General features: G+C 40.5%; 1 protein-coding gene across 9 annotated transcripts in view; it reads right to left on the bottom strand.

Moving 5' to 3' along the window:
• GRM7 (glutamate metabotropic receptor 7) overlaps positions 1-25,772 on the bottom strand; it is a 297,928-nt gene that overhangs the window by 71,747 nt on the left and 200,409 nt on the right. For all 9 annotated transcript variants that reach the window (XM_061455687.1, XM_061455686.1, XM_061455681.1 and 6 more), the window contains one exon: positions 20,276-20,415. In XM_061455687.1, the coding sequence (XP_061311671.1) occupies positions 20,276-20,415 (140 nt within the window). The remainder of the gene's footprint in view (positions 1-20,275; positions 20,416-25,772) is intronic.

Consider the following 25,772-nt stretch of genomic DNA (forward strand, 5'->3'; position numbering starts at 1 on the left):
CTGCTTCTTTTACTCCATCGCTGACTTGTATCTCACCTTCTTAACAGATAGACTGGTACAGGGTAACTATAACTTACCAGGGCTTGCACAGCTAGAAAGCAAGACACATAGATCCAGTCCAGATTATTTATTTTTCATCATAACTATTAAACACAGAAGTTACTTGATGCCCTTTTCACAGCATGCATTGAAATGAATTGAGAAAGGCATCTTAACTGTGTGGATTTCAATCCAGTCTGCAAGTGATGAAAGGATTTTCATCAATTTTCTGCAGGCTACTATCTCACAGAACCACAGAATTATTAATGTTATCATTCCCCCGCCCCCTCCTTACGACTACAAAAGGATGAATTTCCATAGTCTCAATTGCATTCCATGGCATCGCTGGGTAGTTGGGACACCCTAAAGGTACTTCACTCTGCACAGATACTGTGTGTAAAGAGATAAATAGAAGATCAGGCAGAATTATGGAAAGTCCTTTTTCTCGTCTCCTGGGATGATGCCAAGCCAATTCTGCATCACTGCCGTCAGAAAGATTTGCAGCGTTCTGCTGCTTCTGGAGAGAAAATTAATGATGAAAACTGCCTGTCTGATAATCTACCTGGCACAAGAGCCTGGTGCTGAGAGATGAGAATCAAACTAGAGACACTTTCTCCACCCAGAAAATAATATTCCTGACAAAAAATTGCCTTTGAAATGAATAATTGTTTCATCACTTCTTTCAGAATGCAAACAAACCTAATAAAATGTTAATCTGTGCATTTGGCTGCTTTAGGATTGAATAATTGTGCCTGATGTACTTTTTCCTGTCCTTGCTTTCCCCTCCCTCCTTCTTCCATTTTTACTGCAGTTTCCTTGAAATAACTTAGCTTTTGAGAACCTGGATCTAACAAAGACTTCTATTGCAGCAAGTAATTGTTATCTTCAGCCACTTCTTTCATTTACTTAGATCTAAACCTCCTCAAATTCAATGACTTTTTTAGTCACTATGACCTGGAAACTGCTTACTTAAAGTTCTTGCTGAGTTCAGAGTTTCAAGATCAGGATCATAAAACTCTGATAATCAGCAAGGATAACTTTTCTTCACTACTACTGTAAGAGGACTTTCAACAAAACTAAAATAACAGAGCGTTTCTCTCAGGAGCAGGAAGTGCAGCAGTGGCTTAGTCGCTTCTTCCACAGGAAGGTAGCCATGGTGCAGCCCACTTCCATGCCTACCCAAGATCTCACTGATGGCAAACCAGCAGCAGGAATATCTGAGCAGCATTTGGAGACAAAAACCACAGGAAAAGGAGCCACAGACTGCCATGACATGTCTAAATTTCTTGTTTTTAAGGGAGAGACGCAACAAAAGTGAAAATGGTTTTGAGAATGACGATTTCCAAACCCATTGTTTCAAAGCACAAACAGTCTTGCCTGCCAAGATTCACAACTAAACCACATCTACTAAAAACACAGATTAAAAGGTTAACTAGAGGCAGGGCAGACCCAGCACTAAGGAGGTCCATGCTGTTTTGCTGACACTGCCCCCAGGCCAGTTTGATCAACTTGGGCAAGGCACTTCACCTATGTTTTTTCTTCCATTTGCCCACCTATGAGCTGGAGGTACTGCCATTTATGTTTGTAACAAAGACCTATAAAAATCTCTGAGAGCCACAGAGGAAGAGTGCTATGTATTTATAAATCCTACATTTCTATAAGCAAATATAATAAACTCTTAACCCAGAATCAAAAAGTGATTATGAAAATGTTAATCATAATCTAGAAAGCAGTAAGTAAACAATTTCATAAATCATCAGACAGGTCTTTTGCAATTAATACAAAAGTTGCTTTTATGTAGAACTTTCCATTTCAGTCATACATAGAAATAGCGCACAGAGGGTAACTGTGCTAACGATAAACTTCAAAGTTGGCCCTGCTTCATGGTACTTGGCTCCACTATGTTGAACTCGTGCACTGTTTTGCCCTACCACTACAGTACAGAGGAAAAACTCAAAACTGAAAAAACAAACAAACAAACAAAAAAGAAAACAAAAAGCTCCCTTCCAGATCCAGTGCCTTCCTTCCCCACAACCACAGAGCAATGAACTGTCTCAGTTAGGGGTTAACTCTAATTCTTATTTTCCTCAAGCTGTCCCAACTCCTACGTATTGCCCAGTTCATAAATGCCTCGAGCTAGAAGGATGGGATCTGTTTCCAATATAAACTCTCATTATGTTCACTACAGAACAAACATTAACAAGAAATGCTTAGTCTGTCTCATAAGGCCCATCATAATTGTTCATTTTAATGAATAAAGTAACTCAATATGTGTATATAATTTGAACACTGCCGCTTTATTTCTCACCACCACAAACATTTCTATAATGAGCTATTTGTTCTGAACTAAATTGTTCTGTGCAGTGTTTGATTAAAATAAAAATCAGTACAAAAATAATTACATTAGTGATAATTAACCTACTTGGGGAAAAAAAATGGCCACGTTCCCTGGTACGACTTTCATAACTGTGCCATTAATTTCATGGACACATTAGAAAACAATTGGGGAGGATTGTGCTCAGATTTATTGCCACCTTACAGATTGCTTTTAGACTCTAGTTACTAAGTCAGCAGTTCAAACAGTTTTTGTATGTTCAACTTTACAGATAGCTATATTTGCATGACTTAGCTTTTAGGGCTTAGCTATTAATGTTTTGTAATTAGTTTCTAAATCCAGGGCTTTAACATGCTAATGACTTTAAGCTAAGAATATGTCAATAACACATAGTTAACAGAGCCTTCTGCAAAATATCAACTAAAATCCCTTCAACTGATAACAGCAAGATAAGCCAAACTACAGATAAGGATGCAAAGCTACTCCACTGGCTTGACCAGGCAATGTAAAGAAGGTGTTTCACCTCATACTGTAACTTATTTCAATTTCACTGCCTGCATGGAATTGACAGAACAGTCTTAAGACAAGAGCAGAGCCTACAGGGTGAGGGAGGCAAAAAATCCCAACAGTTTCTGCTTGCCACAAACAAATCACTGCATTCTGAGCAGTGCAGGAACTGTGCATTTTCAGGATATGCAAAAAAATCCCCAGAAACTACAAAAACTCTATTTAAAGAGAATGATGATTTTAACAGAGGTAGTTCAGCTCTGGGTAACAACTGCACCCCTTCCCCTTCTGATGGGAGCCAAAGCTGTGGTCCCACCCAGCTCCTCCAATAGGACCTGGCTCTGCTTGCCCTTATACCCCTTGCTCGGGAGTCATCCTCTTCACCTGGGCGCTTGCAGCACAGGTTTGAGCCCAGCTCCACCTCAGCACCCTGGAATGAAGTTAAAACTGAGCTCACTCCCGCCTCTTCATTTTCTTTCCGTTTTGTGGCTTTAAAATCAAAGTCAAAATCCAGCTACTTCAAAGCAGCTTTTAAAATCTGTGCAGGGCAGAACTAGGGCACGTTAACCAGCAGCCCCCAAACCCCAGAGACAGCAGTGTCTGAACCTGACCTCCAGCTGCTCTCAAAGCACCTCTGCTGGGATGGGGGGTGTTATGGCCCCAGCAGAGCCTGGGAACCCCTGCTCCCCACAGAGCACCCAGAATGAGGTCCTGGAGCTCTGCAGCTCACCCCTGCCTCGTGACAGCTGCTTTCTCTCTTTACTTTCAGTGCCGTTCCACAGAAACACTTCATCAGCGAGATGGAGCATCAGCCTGGCGCTGCTTCTTCCTGTCGCCAGGGACGATGTGGTTTGTGTGAGCAAGTGAGTGTTTTTAGGTACCTTGGGACACTTCAAAGAAAGCTACTTTAGAAGAAAAGCAAAATCTCCTAAGTTTTCCTGCTCTGCTGCATTAATTATCTTAAATCCCTCCAATCTTTCTTCTTTATAAACAGAAGTCAAATGTCCTTATGTACTTTTTGTTTTGGTTTCTCCTACTGCTGCCCTTCGTGTTTCTGCTGTAACGGCATAGCAACTGCTGCGAGAGCAGACAGTGTCCTGTGCATAAACCACAGGACAAGCAAATCACATCTTTCTAATTAAAGGTGATGGAAACTCATCACCTCTCAAAGACTTCCAGCCAAATCTTGCAATTTTTCATTGTCAACACAAAACAGAAACATCAAGAAATCATGATAGCATTCCCATAAAGCCAGACCCACATCTTCACACCTGCTGGTTCAGATACCTATTAATGAGCAAAATGCCCCCAGGATCAGCCTCACCCAGCTCCAATTTCTTCCTTTCATCAATGCTATGACAGCTCCTGGGAAGCCCGGTGTGGGCAGGGATCCCACAGTGCAAGCTGCTGTATGAACACGTGATGGAAATAACTTCCCTTAAAGATTTTGGAAGGCGCTGGACTGGCTGTCCCATTTACTCCTGTATGAGGAGGAGAGGGCTGCTCCATGGGGGAGAAGCCTGGCACCCTGTGCAGGGCTGGGAGATGCCTCAGACCTGCCCTGGAGCTGCATCCGTTCCTACTGCTGTCTGAGCTGGCTTGTGTTTCACTGCATAGGGGCAGAGGCTTACCCTGCAATACCAGAGGTCAGTCATCTGTCTGCACTTTTTCCTAGTAAGAAAACTCTGATTTCATATAAGCATCTTTAAGCCCTGCAGGTGAACTGGGAGAGGCCTTCACCCACTCCGCTCTTCTCATACCAAATGTTCAGCTGTCTGTTACCTATCATGGGTAAAATGTCCCCTGGCACTGTTTTTTGCTGCTAGAGTAAAGGACAGCTGGTATTCAGATACAAGTATAAACATCTGCATAGCATCTGTGTCATATTTTACTTAACACATTACATCAACTATGATTTAAACTTCAAATAAAAAATCACTTTTTTTCCCTACACTGTAACTCCTTTTTGGTGATCTCATAATAAGCAGTTCTTAACCCTCATATAAACCTCATTTTCCCTTTCCTAATCTTGCTTTCTCTTTCATTTAGTATTTGTCATCATTTTCTACCAATCTTACCTGCTTTAAGGACGCCAGAAGCAACTTACACTGAGCACTTATAATGACATCTTTAACAAGATCCAAAGGCTATTTGTTCTACATTAAAGCAAGGATATTTTTAGCATAAACCCTAGAGAAAAATGCTTGATCTACAATTTTTGCAAAAATGCTTATTATCATACATTTCTGTTGACACAAAATAAAATTGAAAATTAATTATTTTAATGTTTTTATATCTGACTACAGCTTCATGTTGTCATCTCACTAATGGAAGGGCACGGACCACACGTCTTCAGTATTCATCCTCCATCCCTGTGTAATTTTATTTAATTACAAAAAGAGCATGTTCTTCCAAACATGCATTTATAATACACAATTCTTATCTATTTAAATTGGTAGGTTGGAGCAAATCTATCTTCTGAAAGCAGAGGTAATCTGAGACAATTTTTCATCCTTAAGTAAGTGGTTTAGAATGAGAGCAGCTGTAATCAGCCCCAAGCCCAGGAGCGAATGACAGGGTGTTTGGGGTGTTCTGATGCTGCCCTTTGGGTTGTGCCCCCCCAGTTCTTTCCCAGCACATCTCAGTGTCAAACTGGTCAAAAGGGAATCCACGCTAATAGTCCTTCTCCATATTTCACAAAACAGACTAAGCTCGTGGTGCTTTTAATATTTCACATGCAGAAAATACTATCTCCCACATGGGGAGCAACACTGTCATTCTTACATGCTGGGCTTCATTTCAGAGTATCATCTATTCATTTGAAAATTAATAAGACCAGTCCTCACTGTCTATCGCTGTTCATTTTGCTGCAGCCATTTTTTTACCCTCAACAAACAACAGATATTTTTAGGGGAAAATTTGGTCTCCAAGTGCTGTCCTTCAACTCCTGCTACAACCCAGCACAGGGCAAAACCTATGGAGCATAAATTATCTGATTTTTTTGTTTTTTTTGAAGAGTGCTCTAAAGACATCCAGTGTCGGGGGAGGAAAGGAAACCCTGTTTCATGGAATTAAATAATTTACACATCAGGTTACAGCTTCATACAGGGAAAATGCCAGCTCACTGTAGAACCAGCCTGGAATGCCTTAATCAAGTGACACTCCCACTGATTTCAGCCAGAGCTTGCTTTCAGTGAGGAATGATGGACTGGTGTTTAATAGTGCTATAAATCACCTTGAAATCACCAGCAGGTTACTTAAGAGGCACAGCTATCAGAGAGAATTTACCCTAAAAATGGCTAACACTGTTAACACTCTTTTTTTTTTTGGGGGGGGGGGGGGAAGTTCTAACTGATGTGGTGCTGAGATTATGAAAAATAATAACCTCTTTTTACTCCAAGTACTGGCTCATACTGCATAGACCACAGACAATTAACCCGCCAATGTTGAAGTCTACCAGTGTCAGAAGTCCTGCAAACCCATTTAGTAGGTGCCTTATCCCACTCTCAGGAAGCACCATCATTTTCCTGGCTCAATACCTGCACTTCTGGCAGACCCCTTAGCCAGAACCTTGCCCACTAGGATGCTCCGTGAGAATCACCAAGGAACTCTCTGCTCAGTACAGGGCAAATGTGGTTCTTCAAAGTCCCCTGGCTTGGCCTGATAAAGATGGAATTAATGGCCGTAACAAAAGGCAGCTCCCTGCCATGAAGGTTTGCGGCCATCCTCGATTCAGACAAGTACTTTTGCATTACTCAGAGAAACTAATTTCTTCTAGATTGAACCTCAGAAACAGCTACTTTTTACTTTTGCAAATGTTTCAATAAATATTCTTCTCAGGTATCTGTGGAGAGGAAAGATCAATGATTTGATATTGACAGTGACTGACAGAACTGAAAGCATCAGACATCTTTTACCAATGAGCAACACAGTAGACTTCACCCACAGCAGTGCCTGAAAGCTGATTATACAAGCAAGGTGATAAGTACTTTGCCTCAGCAGCCGTGAGGCACAAAGGACGCACAGCGCTCAAAATAAGAGCTACGCAGAAACACTTTTACACATACCATCTCAGTTCATCTTTACAAACAAACCTGCTAAGTCAGAAACTCTTTCTTTGATTCCAGCTACAAATCTAAATATTCTAGGAGAGGATCACCCTCCTTCATTGGATATTTATATTAGTTTAAATGTGTCATTTAACTAATAGGCCAAACAAGAATCCCCAAACAAAACCAGAACACATTTAGCCATGCTGGGCAGAAAGCAAAACATTTACATGCTTAACTCAGAAGAACCTAAACCCATGCATTCTCAAGGTTGAGAAAACTCCTGCCATTCCCCTCTCATGTGACATTTCATCCAAAGAATGCCCCTTAGGGCTAGATGCAGCATCTGCCCAGCACTCAGCATCTGCATATCCAAAAAAGACACCAGGAAGAATGTCCCGTAGGCTTACACACCAGCTTGCTGTCCCCTCTGTGAGCCAAGCTCCTGGAAACCTCAACCTATAATGCTAGAAAACAGTGAAACACCACAAAATGCTGCGACTCATTCAAACTTCTGCAAAGGGACACTCGGGGGCTGTCACACTTCTGGCTATGAATAAAGTCCTGGTGGCTGAACTCAGTAAAACATCCTTTTCCAAACTATTTCTCATGGCACAGGCATGAGTTGACCTTACCCAAATTTCGAGAAAAGGATTAGCCCCTTATGCTTGTTTATCTCTGATTATGATCTAATAATGTTTGGTGGAGTTGTTTGTTTTTTTCCCTGTTGTTTAGGATTGGGAAAAAGGAATACTTCTACCAAATCCAATATACGTCCTTCAAAATGGAAAGGGTAATAACTAGAGATGTACCAAACGGCATATGTGTAATTTGGATAGCATTTATCTTGAAGTGCCTGCCAACTCAAAATGCTTTAGTTTATTTATCCTCCTAATTCCCAAGCTGATTCAAAGACCAGTATTTTCTAGTCAAATTATTTGGTCCTGGTTTTCCCTTTTTGAAGAATCAGCATCAATGGTACAGTAATTTTCTCATCATGTCTGGCGTGCATGGCATAATGACATGCAGGCTGGGGAAGCAAGATGAAAGAAATATAAAATTCCAAGTGAAACTCAGTACCTAACTCATTTAGGCCCTAATTAGATTGCTGCAGCGTTATTAATACTATTAAATTATCTTGCTCAGGTTTTACTCAGTCAATTGGTCTGTAAAAGAACTATGGATGGTACACAGAAAATTAAGGTTGGCTGATGGGACTTTAATTATCCTGCACTTGGGGCCAGTCTCCCATCACTGTAGACACGTCTCCTTGATACTGAGTGGGAGAGGAAAAGGAGAGTGATGTGGTTGTGGAAGTGGGTTCCTGCAGCGGGAGGTGGCCAAGGGCTGACGATGGCATCTACTTCTGCTCCAAAGCTGCAAGGGATACTTGTTTGGTCTGTGCCGAACTGCACAGTACAGAAGGTAAAGACAAAACACAACCACCCCTCAGCATTGGATGAACAGGAAGATCATTCCATGGCTTTAGACTCTCAATTAATACTGGCTCTCCAATCACATCCTACCTGAAATGATGATGATACTGGTCTAGTTGAAATTCCACTGAAATTCTGCAAAAAAAAAAAATCAGAGCCTTTTTTCTTTTTAAATTAACCTTGCAAACCTGAGGAATTTTGTGCCTCATCCCATTTTTGCACATTAAGGCAATAATAACACAACACTTAGCTTCCCCCACACTATCTCTTTCCACCTCTTTGAAAGGTTAAAAAAGGATTTGAACTGGTACCTTATTCCCTCCAGCTGAGCACCTTAAATATTTAACCATAAGACATACTCCCAGGTGTGCACCTTCCAGTGCAGTGAATTTTCCTCCCCACTCCTTCCCACAAGCATGGCAATGCATTTAGGAAAATTGTGGAGAGCGTCCTGGTGCTCTCCCCTCTTGCAGGGAACATCTGGCAGTGGGGAGATGGATTTACTCCCAGTTGAGGGGGGGACCACGTGCAAAACTCCCATGTCCTGAGTGAATTCAAACCTCATGTAACGGTGATCGAGGGGAAAAGCCTCCACCACCTTTTCTAGTTGTATTTTTGAGAGAAAAAGGGATCCAAGATCTGCTTTTACAAAGGGAGATTCAAATCTGTCCTATCCTTCACCAGCCAGCCTAAAGGACAGACACTGCAAGAATGGAATAAAATATGTAATTATAGTTACCACTGGGAGCCAGATGCTCAGATGCTACTTTTAATGGTCAAAAAACCACCCTCCACCCCATTAATGGTGCAATTAACAAGTAAACAAGGTTGTTTCATGGGAACCATTTAACGCAGCATTTTCATATAAAATGTACATTTTCAGATTAGTGGAAGAAGAGACAAATAAAAAAGGGAAACAGAGCAAATAAAAGGCTTTCCCTCATGTTTTAAGAGCAGGCTAAAGACCCTTTGCAGCTGCTTATTTGGGGCCATTATTGCCTATCATGTGAATAATTAGCTTGAGACACATTAAAATCCATGCTATATATCCAATATGATAGTCTTGCTGCTTGTCAATTTTCTACAGAAATCAGTATTCAGGAACTTTTAAAAACTGATTACTTGTGAACAGCTCAATACATGTTCTCTGTCAGGAACCTTTATGCTTTGCTTAAACGTTGGAAACTGTAAAGACTGTTCACATTAAAACATTTACATGCAAATTTGGTAAATAAAAATGGAGACAGATGAGTAAGCTCTTGGCAGCTGTTACTTGCCACTGGACTACTGGTGTGACTGGAGGATCCAGCCCATACATGTTGAGGAGCTAGTGAAATAAATTCTCAGGCAGGTATGGTCCGAAAGCCTGTAATCCTGCTCGCTAGTCTGACTTCCAGGTTTTGCACATGGAAAGCACACCTCAACCGTCTAAACATGATCATCTTAACAGAAACCAGAGCGTATTTCACTTGTCCTCTGCATACAAGTACAGTAATGAAACCTGTTTTGCTCTTTTGTGTCAGGATGTGCTGTGGATTTGCACTCTCTGGAAGATTTTGCTAGAAGACCTTAACAACTAGCCCTCAGCATCCCTCACAGTGCAGAGCATGTGCTCTGCCTGTGGTATGCAGCCATGGGTCCCCAGCTTCATCCTGACCTCTGGAAGAGGAATTCCAGGTATTTGCAACTCACAGAGACAGGAATATTAAGCAACACCTTCTACCACACCAGACAAACTGCAAGAGGGAATATGAAGTGAATCAGAAAGGAGACATCAGATAAAAACATGACAAGGGTCTTGAAGCCTTGCTGGGATTGCTAGATGTGAACCTCCATGCTGCTGTACACTACATCCAGGACAAAAGATTACACTTATTTTGCAAAGGAAAAGACAAAACTTAGATGCATTTGATCTAGAGGCAGAAATGCAATCGCTATGTTGCTGATACTTCTTAGATTCTCACTATCTTTCATGCACAGCATTGGTGCATCCTACTTTCTACCCTTGGAGCAGTGGAGGAGTAGCTGCTTGGCAAACAGAACAGCTTTGCTGCACATATGTAGAGTTTTTCTCTATGCAGCTGGGTGGACTTCTCCAAACACAACAAAGCACATCTGTCATTGAAAAACATCTTTCTGTTTTCAGGTATTAAAAAAAAAAAAAAAAAAAAAATAGAGTATTTTGTGCTCAATAACATGCAAACTGACATTATTACTCCTGCCCAAACCAGCTAAACCTGTTAAAAATGTGTAAAATATTCACCAAGTATTTGCTCTTGAATATATTTGCTGACAAAAATACATCAGTTGTGCAAAAAAGGATTTACAGAGTGATGTGCAGGAGCAAAAGCATCATCTATTTTAAAAACACAGTGATTTACTTTTTGGCCTTCTATTTCTTATGATACTCTCAGAGCATAAGTCTGCCTGCCTACAGGCTCATGGACATTTAAGAGAGCAACACAAGATGAAATCACTAAGTCTTCTACTATGTAATTTTTTTCCATTATAGCTTTTATGAGTTCCTTACATTTCTGTTTTTTTCCTATCTTTGAAAAGACATGTAATAGATCTTAGATATTTTGTCAGCGTGGTTTGTTTTAGCATTTATATCCCTACAAACATTTTACCCTGCGACATTCTCAGACCTCGAGGAAAATTATACTGATGCTCAGAGCTGCCAAAAGCTGATATAGCTTAGTTCACTTTGCTTTGCCTAAGGTAGTACAGCTCACGCAGTATACATTACTGCCTTGGCAAAATGGGTCAATAACAAAGAGGAAATGACATTTCATGTCTTTAAGTCCAAGTCTGAGCTAGATTTCAAAGTGAGGTGTAAGATTTAACTATAGCCTTCCTACTTTTATATAGCTAAAAGCCCGTATAGAGAGCTCAACCCACTGAATAACCTTTCTTTTTGAAAAAATCCCACAGTTTTCATGATTTTTAAGTGCAATAAATAACACAGAGGAAAGGGACCCACACTGGTCTGTGTCTTCTCTTTGTGGATCATTTTCTAGTTCTGCAGAGAGTGGTGACCATGGCCATGTGTACTTACTCTTCTGATGGTTTGTCACCACTATTCATACTCAACCTCAGCAAAGTCTCCTAATGCTTTATCAAAATTGCCACCCTTGTAGGATTTCTGGTTCACTTCATACAAGGCCTTGCTGCAGAACAGTTGCACAGGACTCCCACTCGGGTACCAGCTGCCACAGCACACATTCCAACTATGTGCCCATGTTGCACCCTTCAGCTTTCTATTGCATCTATGCCAGTGTTAATGCAGAGAGCATCATGCTGCTCCCAAGATTTTCTGGTTTAATTTGGTATTACAAGCCAAATGTTTAGCATGAATGTATTGAAGGACACTTGGTGACACGTTGAGATTCTCTGGATTATGGCATGCGTTACCTAACACTTTTTTCCAAAGAAAGCATAAGTACTAGCAGGATTACCTGCATTTATTGATGATTAGTGATGAGTTGTTTAACTCTCTTCTGTTGTTGTGCTGCTTGATTCACATGGTTACTATCATGTATTTTGAGGTTGTGCCCTTATCTGAATAAAAATTATTTACAGCAGCCGTTTCTAAACCTAATGTAACAAAACCATCTGTGGTACTACAAACCAAAAAATTGGGTTCGTTCCAAGAGCACTTACCAAGTCAGGCTGTAATCACAGCTTGTGAGCAGGACCCGCATGATTTCAGTCCTGCTGCCTGTTAGCATACATTTTAGAGACCTGATGGAGGACTAAGGAATTAGCATATGGTCTTTCAGCGGGCCAGTGGTTTGAAAAATTCCCTTCCAGTTGGCTGAAAGTTAATTCCATAAGTTAAGATAATTAAAGGTGTTCATGACAGTCACGGTTGACATGAGCAATGAAAGATTGCTGAATCTAATGACAGAACAAAACAAACAATGTCTATTATTACAACATACATTATAGTTATTGACATGTTGGCATAGTAACTCACTGGCCAAAACATGTAATTGGGATGTATTTTAGTAACAGCCTGATGTAATTATTCACCTTTACGTTATAACTGGACTGCAAACACAATTTGGCTGTGCTCGATATGGTGCAATGGAGGCTGAGCTCAGAAATGTCTAGCTATGGCAGTGAGCTTTGCAAATAGGCTGCAGACCTTTCTGGAAAGATTTCTCATTCAGCAGCATTTATGCTGTGAAATAAGTCCTACAAAGCCAGGCACCCAGAGCCCCATGAGTGCCACTGTTGCTGTGTGTCTGATGCGGGACTGAAAAGCAGGTGGAGGAACAGGACCAGGGTCAGGGAAGCAGAAGATGCAGTGTCGGTAACAGTGCCACAGGGGAAGTTTAAGTCATCTCAGTGGGGTATAAATGCCTGAAGAAGCATCCCAGATCTTTTTTATGTACCATAAAACTAGTTATTTTGGGGAGAATAACACTTCCAGAGTGCCTTGAGAAGATAAGGAATGCCATTGCATAGCAGCTAAAATAACTCATATTTTTGCAGCTATCAGAAATCCAGTTACTTCTGGGTACAGCTACATCTCCATGGAAGCCAACGCGCTGTAACCTACAGCTAATGAAATCTAAGGGTTTAGCCAATTTCATTAAAAATGTAAATAGTGCTAATTTTCAACAAGTGGCTGCAGCAGCTGAAAGCTCAAGGTTCTGCATTGACATATGAAAATAAAACACGCTAATCATGCTTAATACTTAAAATCTTCATTTTGACTAATACCCTGACCTCATCTGCTGAACTTGTTTAATGAGACTAACACCTGAATAATGCATTCCTCCTGTCAACCCATCAGCTCACAAGATTCCAGGCTCCAGGTTGTAAGAGAGATGTATTATCTTTGTTCCAGATACTCATTACAGTCTGTAACAGGAATAGGAAATGACACTACAAGGGCCAATCTATGTGACAATAACTGAAATGAGAAGTGAAATGGATACCAATTTTTATCTATCTTGATGTAATCTTTGAACCATGATTTTGAGCTTACTCGGATGTTGTAAGCCAACTGAAATCTTACAGATTATATATTGCAAAGGTCTGTGTATGGGTTTACATCCATCCACATATATACATGTAAAGGCATGTAATCACACACCTTTTTATACATATTTACAAATAAGGGGGTTGGGATTATACATTACATGCATAAAGCAGCTGGAATCGATAACGCTATTAATAATTGTACTTACACAGAACTGCACTAAGGTGAAATCATTTAAGATGAAATTTTATAGCTTGGCAGATGCCAAATATCTCCTTCTACATTTCAGATAAATACATCAAAATACATTATTTTAAAAGCATCTGAACAACCGTATGGTGATTCTGGTGAAATTCTCCCATCCCTTGCTATTTGAAGCATAAACTTACAGTTGGCCAGGTAAGCGTCCTTTTGCTCTCCTTCTGCCAGAAACTGGGGAAATCCCTGGCAAATTTGTAGCAAATTTGTATCTGCTTCAGCATCTGCTCTGAACACGCTCTACTTTAAAGGAAAAAAAAACAAAAAACACACAAAAAAAAAACAAAAAACCAAAACAAAGCAAAAACCCAGCAACAAAATCAAAGCCCAATGAACAGAAATAAATTTGAACACATTATTTAAGAAAAATACTATCTGTTGGCAGGATATTCCTAAACATAAAACTTCACTGAGTAGCTGTTTGCCATCCTGAATATTTCCTCCCAAAAGTTGGGCACCTATAGCTTTCTTACCATAAGGTAAGAGATTTAATTATTCTTTTCATTAACTTGCTATTCATAACATTTATCTCCAAACTCTTTAAGAGAGATGTTTATGGCAGGTAAATAGATTAGTCTGAGACCAAACAGTTTCAGTAGGCGTTGAAGTCTGCAGGACCTATGCAAATTGCACAGGTGATTACAAACATACTTCATATCTTTATATTTATGGGGAATTGCGGCATGGAAGTTGCACCATTCTCTTTGCCAATGACTTGCTGTGTGGCAGGCCTTGCCTGTTTCAGGGTTGGCAATGGATCCCTGTCCTGTTTGGGTGGAAGCTGGCCTCAAGTTATGTGCACTTGCTAGTTTCAAGACCAGACTTTGAGGTACAGGAATGTTACTTGCTTTAAAGCAAGACACTTTTTTCCCCCCATTTTTCATGCTCCTCTAAAATACTGGTCCGAACCTACAGCGAAGAAAACAACATAATGCAGCTATTTCCCCAAGGAGGAGAGAGTTACTAATAAGTACACAGCAATTTCCTTCGCGACGTATAACATGAGCCAGGATTTATAAGGGGAGTTAGATCTACACACCTGTGTGTTTCTGGAACCATATTGATAATTATCAATACTATTAATCTTCTACGCACTTGTTTAGAAAGACTGCAGCAATATATCACTTACTGCTGGAGGAAATTAATAAAAGCTGAAGGAATTGCTAAGTAGCCAGCCTTCCCAACACTGCATGCAAAACGCCCCGTTTAACCGGTAGTCATGTTTCAAGCTGTACACTGCCTCGTGTGACTAAACAATTTACAATTCAAGGGCACATCTATAAAACAATACAGATTTTTGTTTATCTCTGCACACAGTATGTTTGGACACCTTCAATATGTATTTGTTTCTGTTTGCAAACATATTAATTAGAAATATATTTTATCTGCAGCTTACAGTTAACCCTGTCTGATGCTTTGGAAGTGAAACATGTTTTAAGTAAGAGCTACTTGAAATCTCTACAGGGTAATAATGGATGGGACATCATGTTTCCCATCCATAACATCATGTTTTCCATTCACAGTCAGGGATACACCTTCTTCAACCATCCTGAAAATGTGCTGCAGCATCGGATCTGTATCTGAGCGCCCAGCGGTACATTCATGTGCCATAACCCCGAGCTGGAAGAGCGCGCTTGACAAGCTGGTGATGCCAATGTAATTAAAGCAACACGATGCACCCTATGTGGGCACTAATAGGCTAGAAACTACAGCATTAATTAGACAATCAAACTGAAAAAAAACCCTGCACTAGCTTGTATTAGGAAGAGATCCCTCTCTAATGGCAAATAAATAGGTCTCATGTAACCATTTCACTACTCACAAAGACAAGCCTGAAGGTGAAACAGGGCACCATGTCCGTCACCACGCTGCAAGTTGCGGAGGGCTGGTATGATATGAGCACTGCATCTCAGCTGGGTGCTCCACCATAACTGAAGCAATAAGCATGTCTCCCATAGAGAGCTTCCTTCTCGGTATTCAGTCAAGAACTCTAGTCCATCATGCAGGATCTCAGTACCCCACAATTCACTTGTTACTAATCACAGAAAGCAGCATGAGTCCATACACAGGAGCCCAGGCAGGTATCTCCAGCCTGCTCACAGCTCTGACACATCCAAATCACGACTAAGCCACTCAAACTGAAAACTTTAAACAAGCTCAGCCCTTTAACAACCCCTAATAGCTAGTCAGTATGAAACAGCAAACAAGGTAGAGGCGGAAGAAAAGGCAAAAACTCTGTCTTTTCGGTCAAATGAAAGTCTGTCACTCACTTCAATGATAGCTGTATTGCTTGTCCAAATCCAGCAACAGCCCACTTACTAGGCAGTACTTTTGCATAAATCACATTTTTAACAAAAAATACTAACAGCAATAGTAGCTTTACTTTTCATTCTGCATAGCTGTTGGAAATTTCTAAATTTTGCTGTCACTCTAGAGGAAAATTTGAAGGAAGTGGAACATATGTGTGCTCTGTCTCTTTCTCCATCTGTCTGTATCAACTTCCTTCCTAATAACTTCTGAACTTGCTGGCCAGTTTGAAGCATATTTGCTACAGCAAAGATTTCTGAAGTCTGTGTTTCAGGATTAGTAAAACTCAGTGGATAGTTAGCAGAAAGGTCCACCCAACACTGAGCATCTCTCTCACCCTTCTGGTTTGGCCAGCCAACCAGTTAGCATAGGTGTAATTCAAAGACAGGCTGTCACTTGCATGGCAAATGATACAGGGGTGCGGGATGGAGCAGGGAAATTATGGAGACAACTATGGGGAAGGAGTCACAGGGAACATGATGGAGAGTGCTGCTGACATATGAAGAAGACAAATCCTTGGAAAAGTAAGATTCAACAGTTTCACAGGGATTGTTTATTTCTTTGACATTTCAGGGATACTTGCAGGGGTTTGGATGTGAAAACATGATAATAAATCTGGGACCTGCTGAGTTTACTCTGCATACAGAAAGAGAAGCAGTATCAACAAATTTCCCACGAGAACCTGCAGTTCCTCTAGGAGTGATCCATTTGTTTCTCCTTCAGGCACATCAGTTCCTCCAGGAGAGATGCATTTCTGTTTTTGTCAAGCACCTCAAAGCACTAGAAGTTGCACTTACAGAAGCCAGACAGATATCAGAGCTTATCAGCCGGTTCCTTGCCTTCTTCTACAGCCTCCTACTGAGCAACCTCAAAGTGCTTTATATGGCATGCATGTCAAGAAGGGATGTATTGTTATTGGATATATGATGTACATGGGGTAAAACAGACCACGGAGATCTAATTACCTGCCTAAATTTCAAAGTGAAACATAAGGCATGAAGGCAGAAACTGTGTCTCCTGGCCATTCTGCCTTCATGTTTAAGCCACAGCATCATCCTCACTATTTTCTATTGCTTAAACACATGCATTAGAGATCTAGTTATTGCTAAAGGAAACAAACAAAGCAAACAAGAACAACCCCAAACAGCAAGTTACTCATTTGAAAAGTGAAACAACAAAAAAACCAGATGGTATATGACACACCTCCTTTTCCTCATGGTAATTTCCTCCTTTTTCCCATTAGCACTTTTGGCTTTTGAATCGTATTAAAGACAGTCAAAGTAGCTCTCATAATGATGCAACTGCCTCGTAATACATGAGTGTACCCTCAACACTAGCATAGTAAAATACAATCCTGGTTTTAGATGTTAATATTACTGTGGTCAATGGTTTTACGGTCTAATTGCACTAGCTGCATCTTTGTTATTCAACAGGCTCTTGGGGTTGTGATACAGGATTTCAGTAAGGATGCAGCTGGCCAAATTTCTGATCCTTACGTTCAGGACAAAGCATTTCAAATTGCAGGAGGACATGTACTATAAATATTGTACAAGAAATTTGCATGCAGAAGGCTGAAAAGGGGCTGACAGATCTTGACAAGATCTTCATAAGGAGGGAAAGGCAGGGGGTGCTCATCCATGACCTTGTATGGGAGGTGGGTGGGCATTCTGTAATCATAACTTCACTGCAGGGAAAACAAAGCACTGCAACAGTTTTTCACAGAATACTGGCCAAGCCGTTTAAAATAAGACATCTGCTCATTTCATCCTTGTGTAGCAATCTGTGAAATACAGCCAAAATTGTTACTAAATCATGCATTGGGTACTAAGAAAGCTGTGCTAGGCTGCTTGACATCAGGCAAGAAAATGTCATGATCATATTGTCCTCATGTAAAAACTACTTTATGTCCCAGGTTCACTGTAGCAAAAAATCGTAAGATATTTTCCTGGTTATCAACCAAATTCTGATCACAGATACAGAAATGTAAATCCAGGGTGAGTCAACTGCAGTAAAGAAGACTCTTTCAGATACCAATGTCCTAAAGGGACAGCAGAGCCTGGCTCCTGTGCGTATAGGGACCAGACATCTGCCTTTACTTAATACTGCCAGACATAAAAAAGCCAAAGTGATACAAAGATGTGGAAAAGCAATAAGGATTAAGAGAAATATACAGTCTTGGATATTTTGAGAAACAGGTTTGTAAACTCATAGCAACAAAAATAAAACAATCTGATATAGCATATTTTAAGACTTGCAAATATGTTAAGGCTCTCTTCAGCCTATCTACTGACCTATGCAATAGAAAGAGAAACGTGAAAAGAAGTTATTCTGTAATAACCTGGTAGAGCCACCAAGATTAATGAGACACATGCCCCTCCTACTTCTGCCTCTCACTCCAAAATACTGTGAATGGCAAGGTGACACAGACAGTTGTAGATCAGACCAATGACAGACTGCAGCATTACTTCCAGGGATATAGAATGGCAAAATATTCTTGCTCCTTTGTTGAATGAGAACAGTGGAAAAGAAGAAAACATTTACTCACCTATGATGGTCTTCATCACTTTTCAGCACTTAATTTACCTACCGCATTTGAGATCTGGAGTGTCCCTACCATTAAGGCCTGCATCACAGGGCAGAACAACTTTTCTCATTTGTAACTGAGAAAATCCAGACACACAGGTATAAACAAGACTGCCCAAGATGACAAGTCTCAGAAAACACAGCATTACTTCAGCATTTTCTAAATCAAAATTAGCACTCTCGCCAAACATCCTTTTGTTTCTTCTCTTGTGTTAGTATTGAAGAAATAAGAATTTGGGAAATGTATCCCGAGTGTTATCTTCACGATAAGGACTGAACACAAATTGTAGCCTTTCGTACTTTTTTCCTGGGATGTGTTTAATAGCAGCTATTATTCTGGTTGGTTGTTTTACGGAATCCTTGACTTTGCTAAACTCTGCAATTATCTTTATTATTGTAAGAAAATACAAACAAGAACTATCATAGCAATACTAATCCACTGTGCAAAACTAGGACCATAATGAATAGAAGGGAAGTTAGTGAGAGAACCTCAACTACTGATATAACCCTCTAGCCATAAGGATAAAAAGGTGAGGAAAGTGTGTTTTTCTATATAAACAATACAGCAACAGGAATACAAATCAAGCTTCATTAATTTATCTTTAAATTTTAATGAATCAGGATGTGTAGTTTACATAAAGAGGATTTACTTACTAAAACATTTTTGCTAAAAGTACTGTAAATTGCAAGTTAATATTGTTTTCCTTAAATAGAACATCAAAAGTTGAAAAACACTGAAAGAGTGTACAGCAAAATGAGCCAAAATTCTAGCAGAACAAAAATATTGTGGTCAGTCTCAAAGACTGGACCCTTGGAAATCCAAATTATTACTTCATTTCACAAAAGACATAAAAACATTATTTCCAAAGGAAATCCAGCAGCAGAAGCAGGATGATGTTGGGAGAGGTATAACCTTGGGTGGAAGCTTTGACTGAGAGAGGAAAAACCCGCAGCAATTGGCATTTCGTTTCAGAAATAATTTGATTTTATTCAGGCTTTGTTGCTAAAGAGTAGTCAAGCTGAACTGAAAACACTGTCTTTGTGATTTAGTAACAGTCTACAAGGAGTAAAGTAACTGTAAGGTTAAAGAGGCACCACTTCTCCACGAATATGAGGCTCAGTCAACTTGCACGAAGCCAAGCAGGAAGCCTGAACCCAGATCTCCAAAGACATGGTACAGACCATCCTTGTATGGACAAAGACAACACAAGAGTCTCCAGCTTTCTCAGCCACCAGTTACATTTTCTTTCATCTGGGAAACATCTAAGTGTCTTGAAGGTCTTTGAACACCTGCTCTTACGTGCTTGTGTTTTTTTTAAGCGTCATTATAAAATGGCCATCTCATATGGATATCTTTGCTATGTGCTTAAAAGTAACACCAAAAAAGTGAGTCACTCAAACAACACGTATTAGGAAAGTTTCAGCTTTCCTAAAAGTTGGAAAACTGAAAAGCATCTGCAAATGAAAGCCCATTGGTTTCAAACTGCAAGGCATTATTGCCTCATTTTCCAAGCTGGCAACTAGGGACTTTAGGCACACAAAAGCAATAAAATTTGCATGATCACCTGATGTCTCTATTAGTCTTATGAGCTTTGGTACTCAGGGAACAGAGAAAAGGTTGCAGGACAGAGTAAAAGAAGATAACATACAAAAAACCTCAACACCATTATGCAGCTGTGAAGAAATAGTAAAGCTTCATATTAATTTTGCAGCATTCAGAGACAATATCTGACAACAGAGAGCAAGCAAAGGATAAAACAGGACTCACATTGAGCTGGAGGTCATCTGTCCACTGGCCAACGAGGCGGTAGCCTGGGGTACTGGTGTTGGTGGTGTGGTACTGGAAGATGTCATAGCGCCCTGGGGCATCACCGTTTTTGTTGAACATCACTGGAGTGCCAGCACTGCCTAGGTGAAAGAAACAAGACAAAATCCAACCAACACCAACTCTTTACAACATCTGTTTTATTTAGTCACAATTGAGAGCTTACAGACTGGCAGTGTGTTTCAGGCAAAGGTAATCCATCACCCAGCCATCTAATAAGGGTACTTCAGAACACAGTGGCATCAACCTAGCCCTCTTCCAGAGATTAATTATCACTGCCCAAACATCCCAACTAAAAATAAAACAAAGCAGAACTAAATCAGCCTTACTTCACTCTTGCTTTGCACAAAGCAAGAAATACCAGTAGGCTTTTCTTTCTACCCTCCACCCTCCCTCCTGTCTCTCTTTTCTCAGGGAGTTCTTTAGTGAACATCACTCCTGTGAATGAAGCCTCTAAAGGATACCAAACCCCCACCCCAAAAATATTCCATCTGCTTCTGAGAGATACTGCTGTCAGAAGTCAGCCCGAGTCTAGTGAATCTTGACTAGCATCCAGAAATAGCTTCCTCCTCCACAATATGTTCTTATTCCCATAATCAGCATGCAGTTGGGATGGAAAAGAACAGACTAAGCTATAAGATGACTGATCCTTGTGTACTTCACTATTTAGGTTCTTATGACCCTGACACAGGCTAAGAAGTATCTCAGTCAGGAACAGTTCACGATCAGGTTCCTAAATTAACTTAATTTGCCATATACTAAGGTGACTAACATAAGAAATGAAGCACAGGGCAAGCAACAAGGCAAGGATATCCCCCCAACCCTTCTTTCGTGCCTGGTGCTTAGCAAAGACAATCAGCAGCCTGAAGGTGCACCAGCAATGGGACAGATGACTCCTGATATTCAGGTGAGTTCTCACCAGAACGTCTGTATTTTATTACCATGGCATTAGATAAAAACCCTTTCTTAGATGAGAATTCAAAACAGCGTTGCATTTCCTTAGATCTCTAGGTGAAAATTTCAAGGGTGACATTTATTTCAAGACATATTAAAATAGGTTTCAGTAGGGTAGAGTAATATTGTGTCAAGATTGAAGATTATGACAATACTCCATCATATCTATATTCAAAGCTTCTTTCTCCTGCACAACTTCTTTTTTTTTTTCCCTAAAGCAACAAAAAAATCTCTCCTGTTGTACCATTGAACTTTAAGATTATGGTTTTCTTCATGATTCCCATTCTTTATTGAATTCCAGTGAGTGAAAAGAGATTTGAAGGAGTGAATTAGCATAGTTTCCATTCTAGCCCTGGTAAATTGTTTCCTGCCTATCCCTACAATCCTTTGAGATCAGATAAAAATTCAGTTCAAAGGCTGGTACAGAAAATCTTCCACTGAAATCTCCCCTCACTAGTTCCTTTATGAACGCTAGGCAGATACTTAATTGTCATTACATATTAATGTAGCCAGAATACATTTAGTGAAAACACTTAGGGTGAATAAGAAGAAATGGCTGTAATTCCTAGGCTTTTCTGGAAAGACAGAACAAATGGTAAAATGGGATTTAGCTAATCACAATTCTTAAAAGGCTATATATTATTAGTTAAGCTTGGTTTTGTCAGAGCTGACAAAAAAGTACAATTCAAAGAGTAGGAGCTCAAGTGAGGCTCCCAAAATGCAGCATAGACATTTGTGGATTCCCCACATCCTGACAAAACCCTGGCATGGACATGAAAGGTCCATGCCTGCACATCAACAGGCAGCCTGAGAGATGATGCCGTCATCATAGCCATGCCAAAGTCAACAGTCTTCCATAGGCTGAGGGGAAGCAGCCAAGAGCATGTCCATAATCACCTTCATGGGCTGACAACAACGTTGCCCAGAACCCTCCTGGCTAAGCCCTGGCCACTCCACCATGTTGCATTGGGTAGAACCAAGCCTCTCCATTCCCTGCCTGGGCACTCAGAGGAGGTTACCCACCTGCCTGCAGACGGTGCTGGTAGGACCCCCATTCCCTACTGGGGCAGGAAGTGGACAACAAGGTTAAGCAGAAGGCCAACATGAAGGATAGGTGCTGTTATGGACCTAAGAGGTCCTAGGGTGACAAAGTAGATCAGGAACCGTCACTCCAAAATGTGCAATTTCTGTGTTTTGCAGGAGCAAGACAGCTTTTTGTAGGTTACAGTTAACTGTTGCTTTGCATAGCTACATGCAGACAGATTTTAGACACTGACATTTAAAATAATCCTTAAGGTCAGTGGATGCACTTGGATGCTGCAGTGCTGCAAAAAGCAACATGGCACAATACAGCATTGTCTGCTAGGTCACCTCCAGAGACCCTTACAGGCGCAATCCTTTGCGACATTGACCTCCTGCATGGATGTGGATACTTGATAGTCAATAGTAAACACCTGCTGCTGTTTTCAGGTTAAATCACCATTTACGCATTAAAATTATACAGAGAAATGCTGTGAAAAGTCTGGGATCTATAGGGAAGACGAGTATCTATAGAAATGCAAAGAACTGATAATCTCGGGTCATAAGTCAAGCACAAGCATCCTATTTTCTGACTTTGAAGTTGGGTTCCCAGCCAAGGATCTGCTTAGTGAGTGCAAGCCTTCCTTAACCTTTGTGTGGGCTTTAGTGCATGCTTTGGAGCTCTTCTTGTATCGTCTGTCTGTAGGGACCTGTCAGTCCTGGTCGAAATTGCTTTAGCATTTCAGTCTCCACTCACAATTCAAGTTCGTTTGTGCACTTATGAAAATAAGAAAAACTCATGTATGAAAACCTCATTATAGAGAAGAAACAACATTTTCAAACATGCTCCTATTTATTATTTGACTTCTTGATCTTCTAATTATTAAAACACATGGTTGTTTAGTTGTTTTTTGATAATTTAGGATTTATTTTCCTTCTATTGGGATTTACAAGGATTTTGCTCAGCCCCAAGAGCACTTCAGAAGCTATTAGCCTCCAGACTGCAGCTTCTTGCTCATTCAGAGGCTATGACAATTTAATTCATCTTCAGTTCCCTAAAAATAAGCTGCCTTCTCACTACACAGACACAGAGAGTACATGACACCCTTTCACCTGCAGGATGACTTCAAAAACAGACATTACTGACAGAATTTGTAGGATTTCAGTCTCTTAATCACCACAAGATGAGAAATGAATTAACAGGAGAAGGACAGGGTGCTAGACAGGTGTAAATAGCTAAGGTGTTTCTTTACCATTCAGTTCACGTTTACTGCAGTTTGAGGATCTGAAGAGCTCATACGAACAGTATTGTTAGTCTGACACTGACAAAAATACAATCACTTTGCACTTTGAGATTATCAGAATCTCACTGCACTTGAGGTTTTAAGTTTTCCTTACTTTGGGATTTTTTGTTCTCAGTGAAGTGTGATGATATCAAAATGCACACTGAGCTCCTCGCACAAATCCTGTCTCTCTTCATTAAAGCATTGCTTGAGCTCTTTCTGCATGAATGTCATTATACTTTTGCAAGGAAGAAAAGACTCCAAAAGCAGGTACAGACAGGATGATTTTAACTGCACGGTGACAAGGAGGTCTATTACATGCAAAGAGGATCTCAAGCTCATGGGCTCAAGATGCTTGAAAATGGGCTACATTTTTTCTCTGTGACACACACTTTGCGCAAAGCACTCTCACTGCTCTGTTTTCTGGTTTTACTACAAATTTAGACAGAAGTCTCAGAGAACAGGATTTTAAGCATGGACTTTTCAAGTTCTAGCTTCAAAACCCCTGGAAGTGTTCAAAGCCAGGTTGAATGGAGTTTCAAGCAACTTGGTCTAGTGGAAGGTATCCCTGCCCAAAGCATAGGGATTGGAACTGCATGATCTTTTAAGTCCCCTTCCAACACAAACAATGCTATGATTCTATGATTTTTATGTTTTCAGAAATGTGAATGCCAGGAAGACCCAGGGCTTATTGATCTGGTTCCACTCTTAGGTGGCTTGTCCTTGCACAGCAGCCTGCAGGGAGGAGCACACTCCTCTGACCCTGCTCTCCCAGCCATGACATGATGGCCAAGGAACATACAAGCACCGTGTTCCAGGAGCTCACAGATTTTATCAACAGGAATACACTACTCAGACCAGCCAAAGCCTCTCTCACTGCTTCTTCCATTGCTTCATCCTCTGCACTTTTCAGGCTGGCCTAATCCTTTTGGTAAGTTTTGATGGCTCCTTATCCCGGGCCAGTAGTAAGACCAAGCTAATCCACAGCAATGCTGGGAATTTACTTTTACAAAGTACCAAGAAGAAACTGGTTTCAAAGCATCTTTCCATACCCCGAGGAACAAGCCCAAAGAGGGCTACAGCTGAACACAGAGCCCGGGTGTAGAAACACATGTGCACTTATGCACTATGAATGTCACAAGAAAAAGCTAAACTCTGCCCCTGGATAATCAACTGTAAAATAAATTGGTTCCTTCCCCATGGAAAATGCCAACACCCAGATAGCCAAGTGAAGTTAAAAAGGTTTAAAACTATCCCAGTTTTGCCACCATTCTCCTTCCCGTGCTAAAAAACAAATGACTACTTCAGTCCCTATGCTGGACATGAATTACACATATAGAAGCAATAAAAAACACCATATGGCCATGTAAATAAATCACAAATGGAGGGAAAAAATAATCTTTTAAAAGCCTGATTGAGGAAACTCAAATAAGGAAACCGTAGCTGGTGCAAGCCCCTTCCTGGACCTGGACATTAGGCAGCATTAGCTGGACATCCAGTTTCTCATAAATAATTTCTCAGCTCTATTAAAATGATCAGATGACCATTCAGTGTCATTATAGGCAAGAACTGTCAAGATGACCATGTGTAAGCTGCTTGTCAGTACTAACGTGGCCCAAGTGCAATACTGTACATGAATGCTGTACATTTACAGGAGCTTTGTCATTTATAATTAACCTTCCAAAATGAGGAAAGTAGAACTCCAGAACTCCCTCCCTCAGATCATCCATCTCAAAATTTGCTCCTGGCTGTAGTTAACACCTTACTTCACCTTTCTCTACTTCAAGGAAAGAAATTAAAATCTCCTCATATTCACCTTGTTGTTCATAAGATGATTTATACAGGAAAGTAAAATATCCTTGGCACAAATTACCAAGCTTGACCATGAGACACCAGCTGTGTTCCTGCCTTTAAATCTCTCAGGTCCTATTGGCTATGTGTGGGTTTTTTTAAGTTTATTAATAAAAATGTTTATTAGCAGATAGCTGTAGGCAACGCTTCACTGTGCTGCCAGAGGAGAACATGAAGCTTATGCAAACCTCTTCCCAGGCAACGACAGCCCTGGCTGCCTCACCCAGTTCAGAAGGATGTTTTTTTCAGGAGTTTCCTAAATCTGTTCTAAATATGGATTTGGATGTCTAACTTCTGGCTCCTGGTTAAATCTCAGATCTCAGTCTTACACA

The sequence above is a fragment of the Pezoporus flaviventris genome, unplaced genomic scaffold (assembly GCF_033815535.1).
Source record: "Pezoporus flaviventris isolate CSIRO_AGI_PZ_B2104156 unplaced genomic scaffold, CSIRO_AGI_Pfla_v1 ptg000021l, whole genome shotgun sequence".
Classification (NCBI taxonomy): Eukaryota; Metazoa; Chordata; class Aves; order Psittaciformes; family Psittacidae; genus Pezoporus; species Pezoporus flaviventris.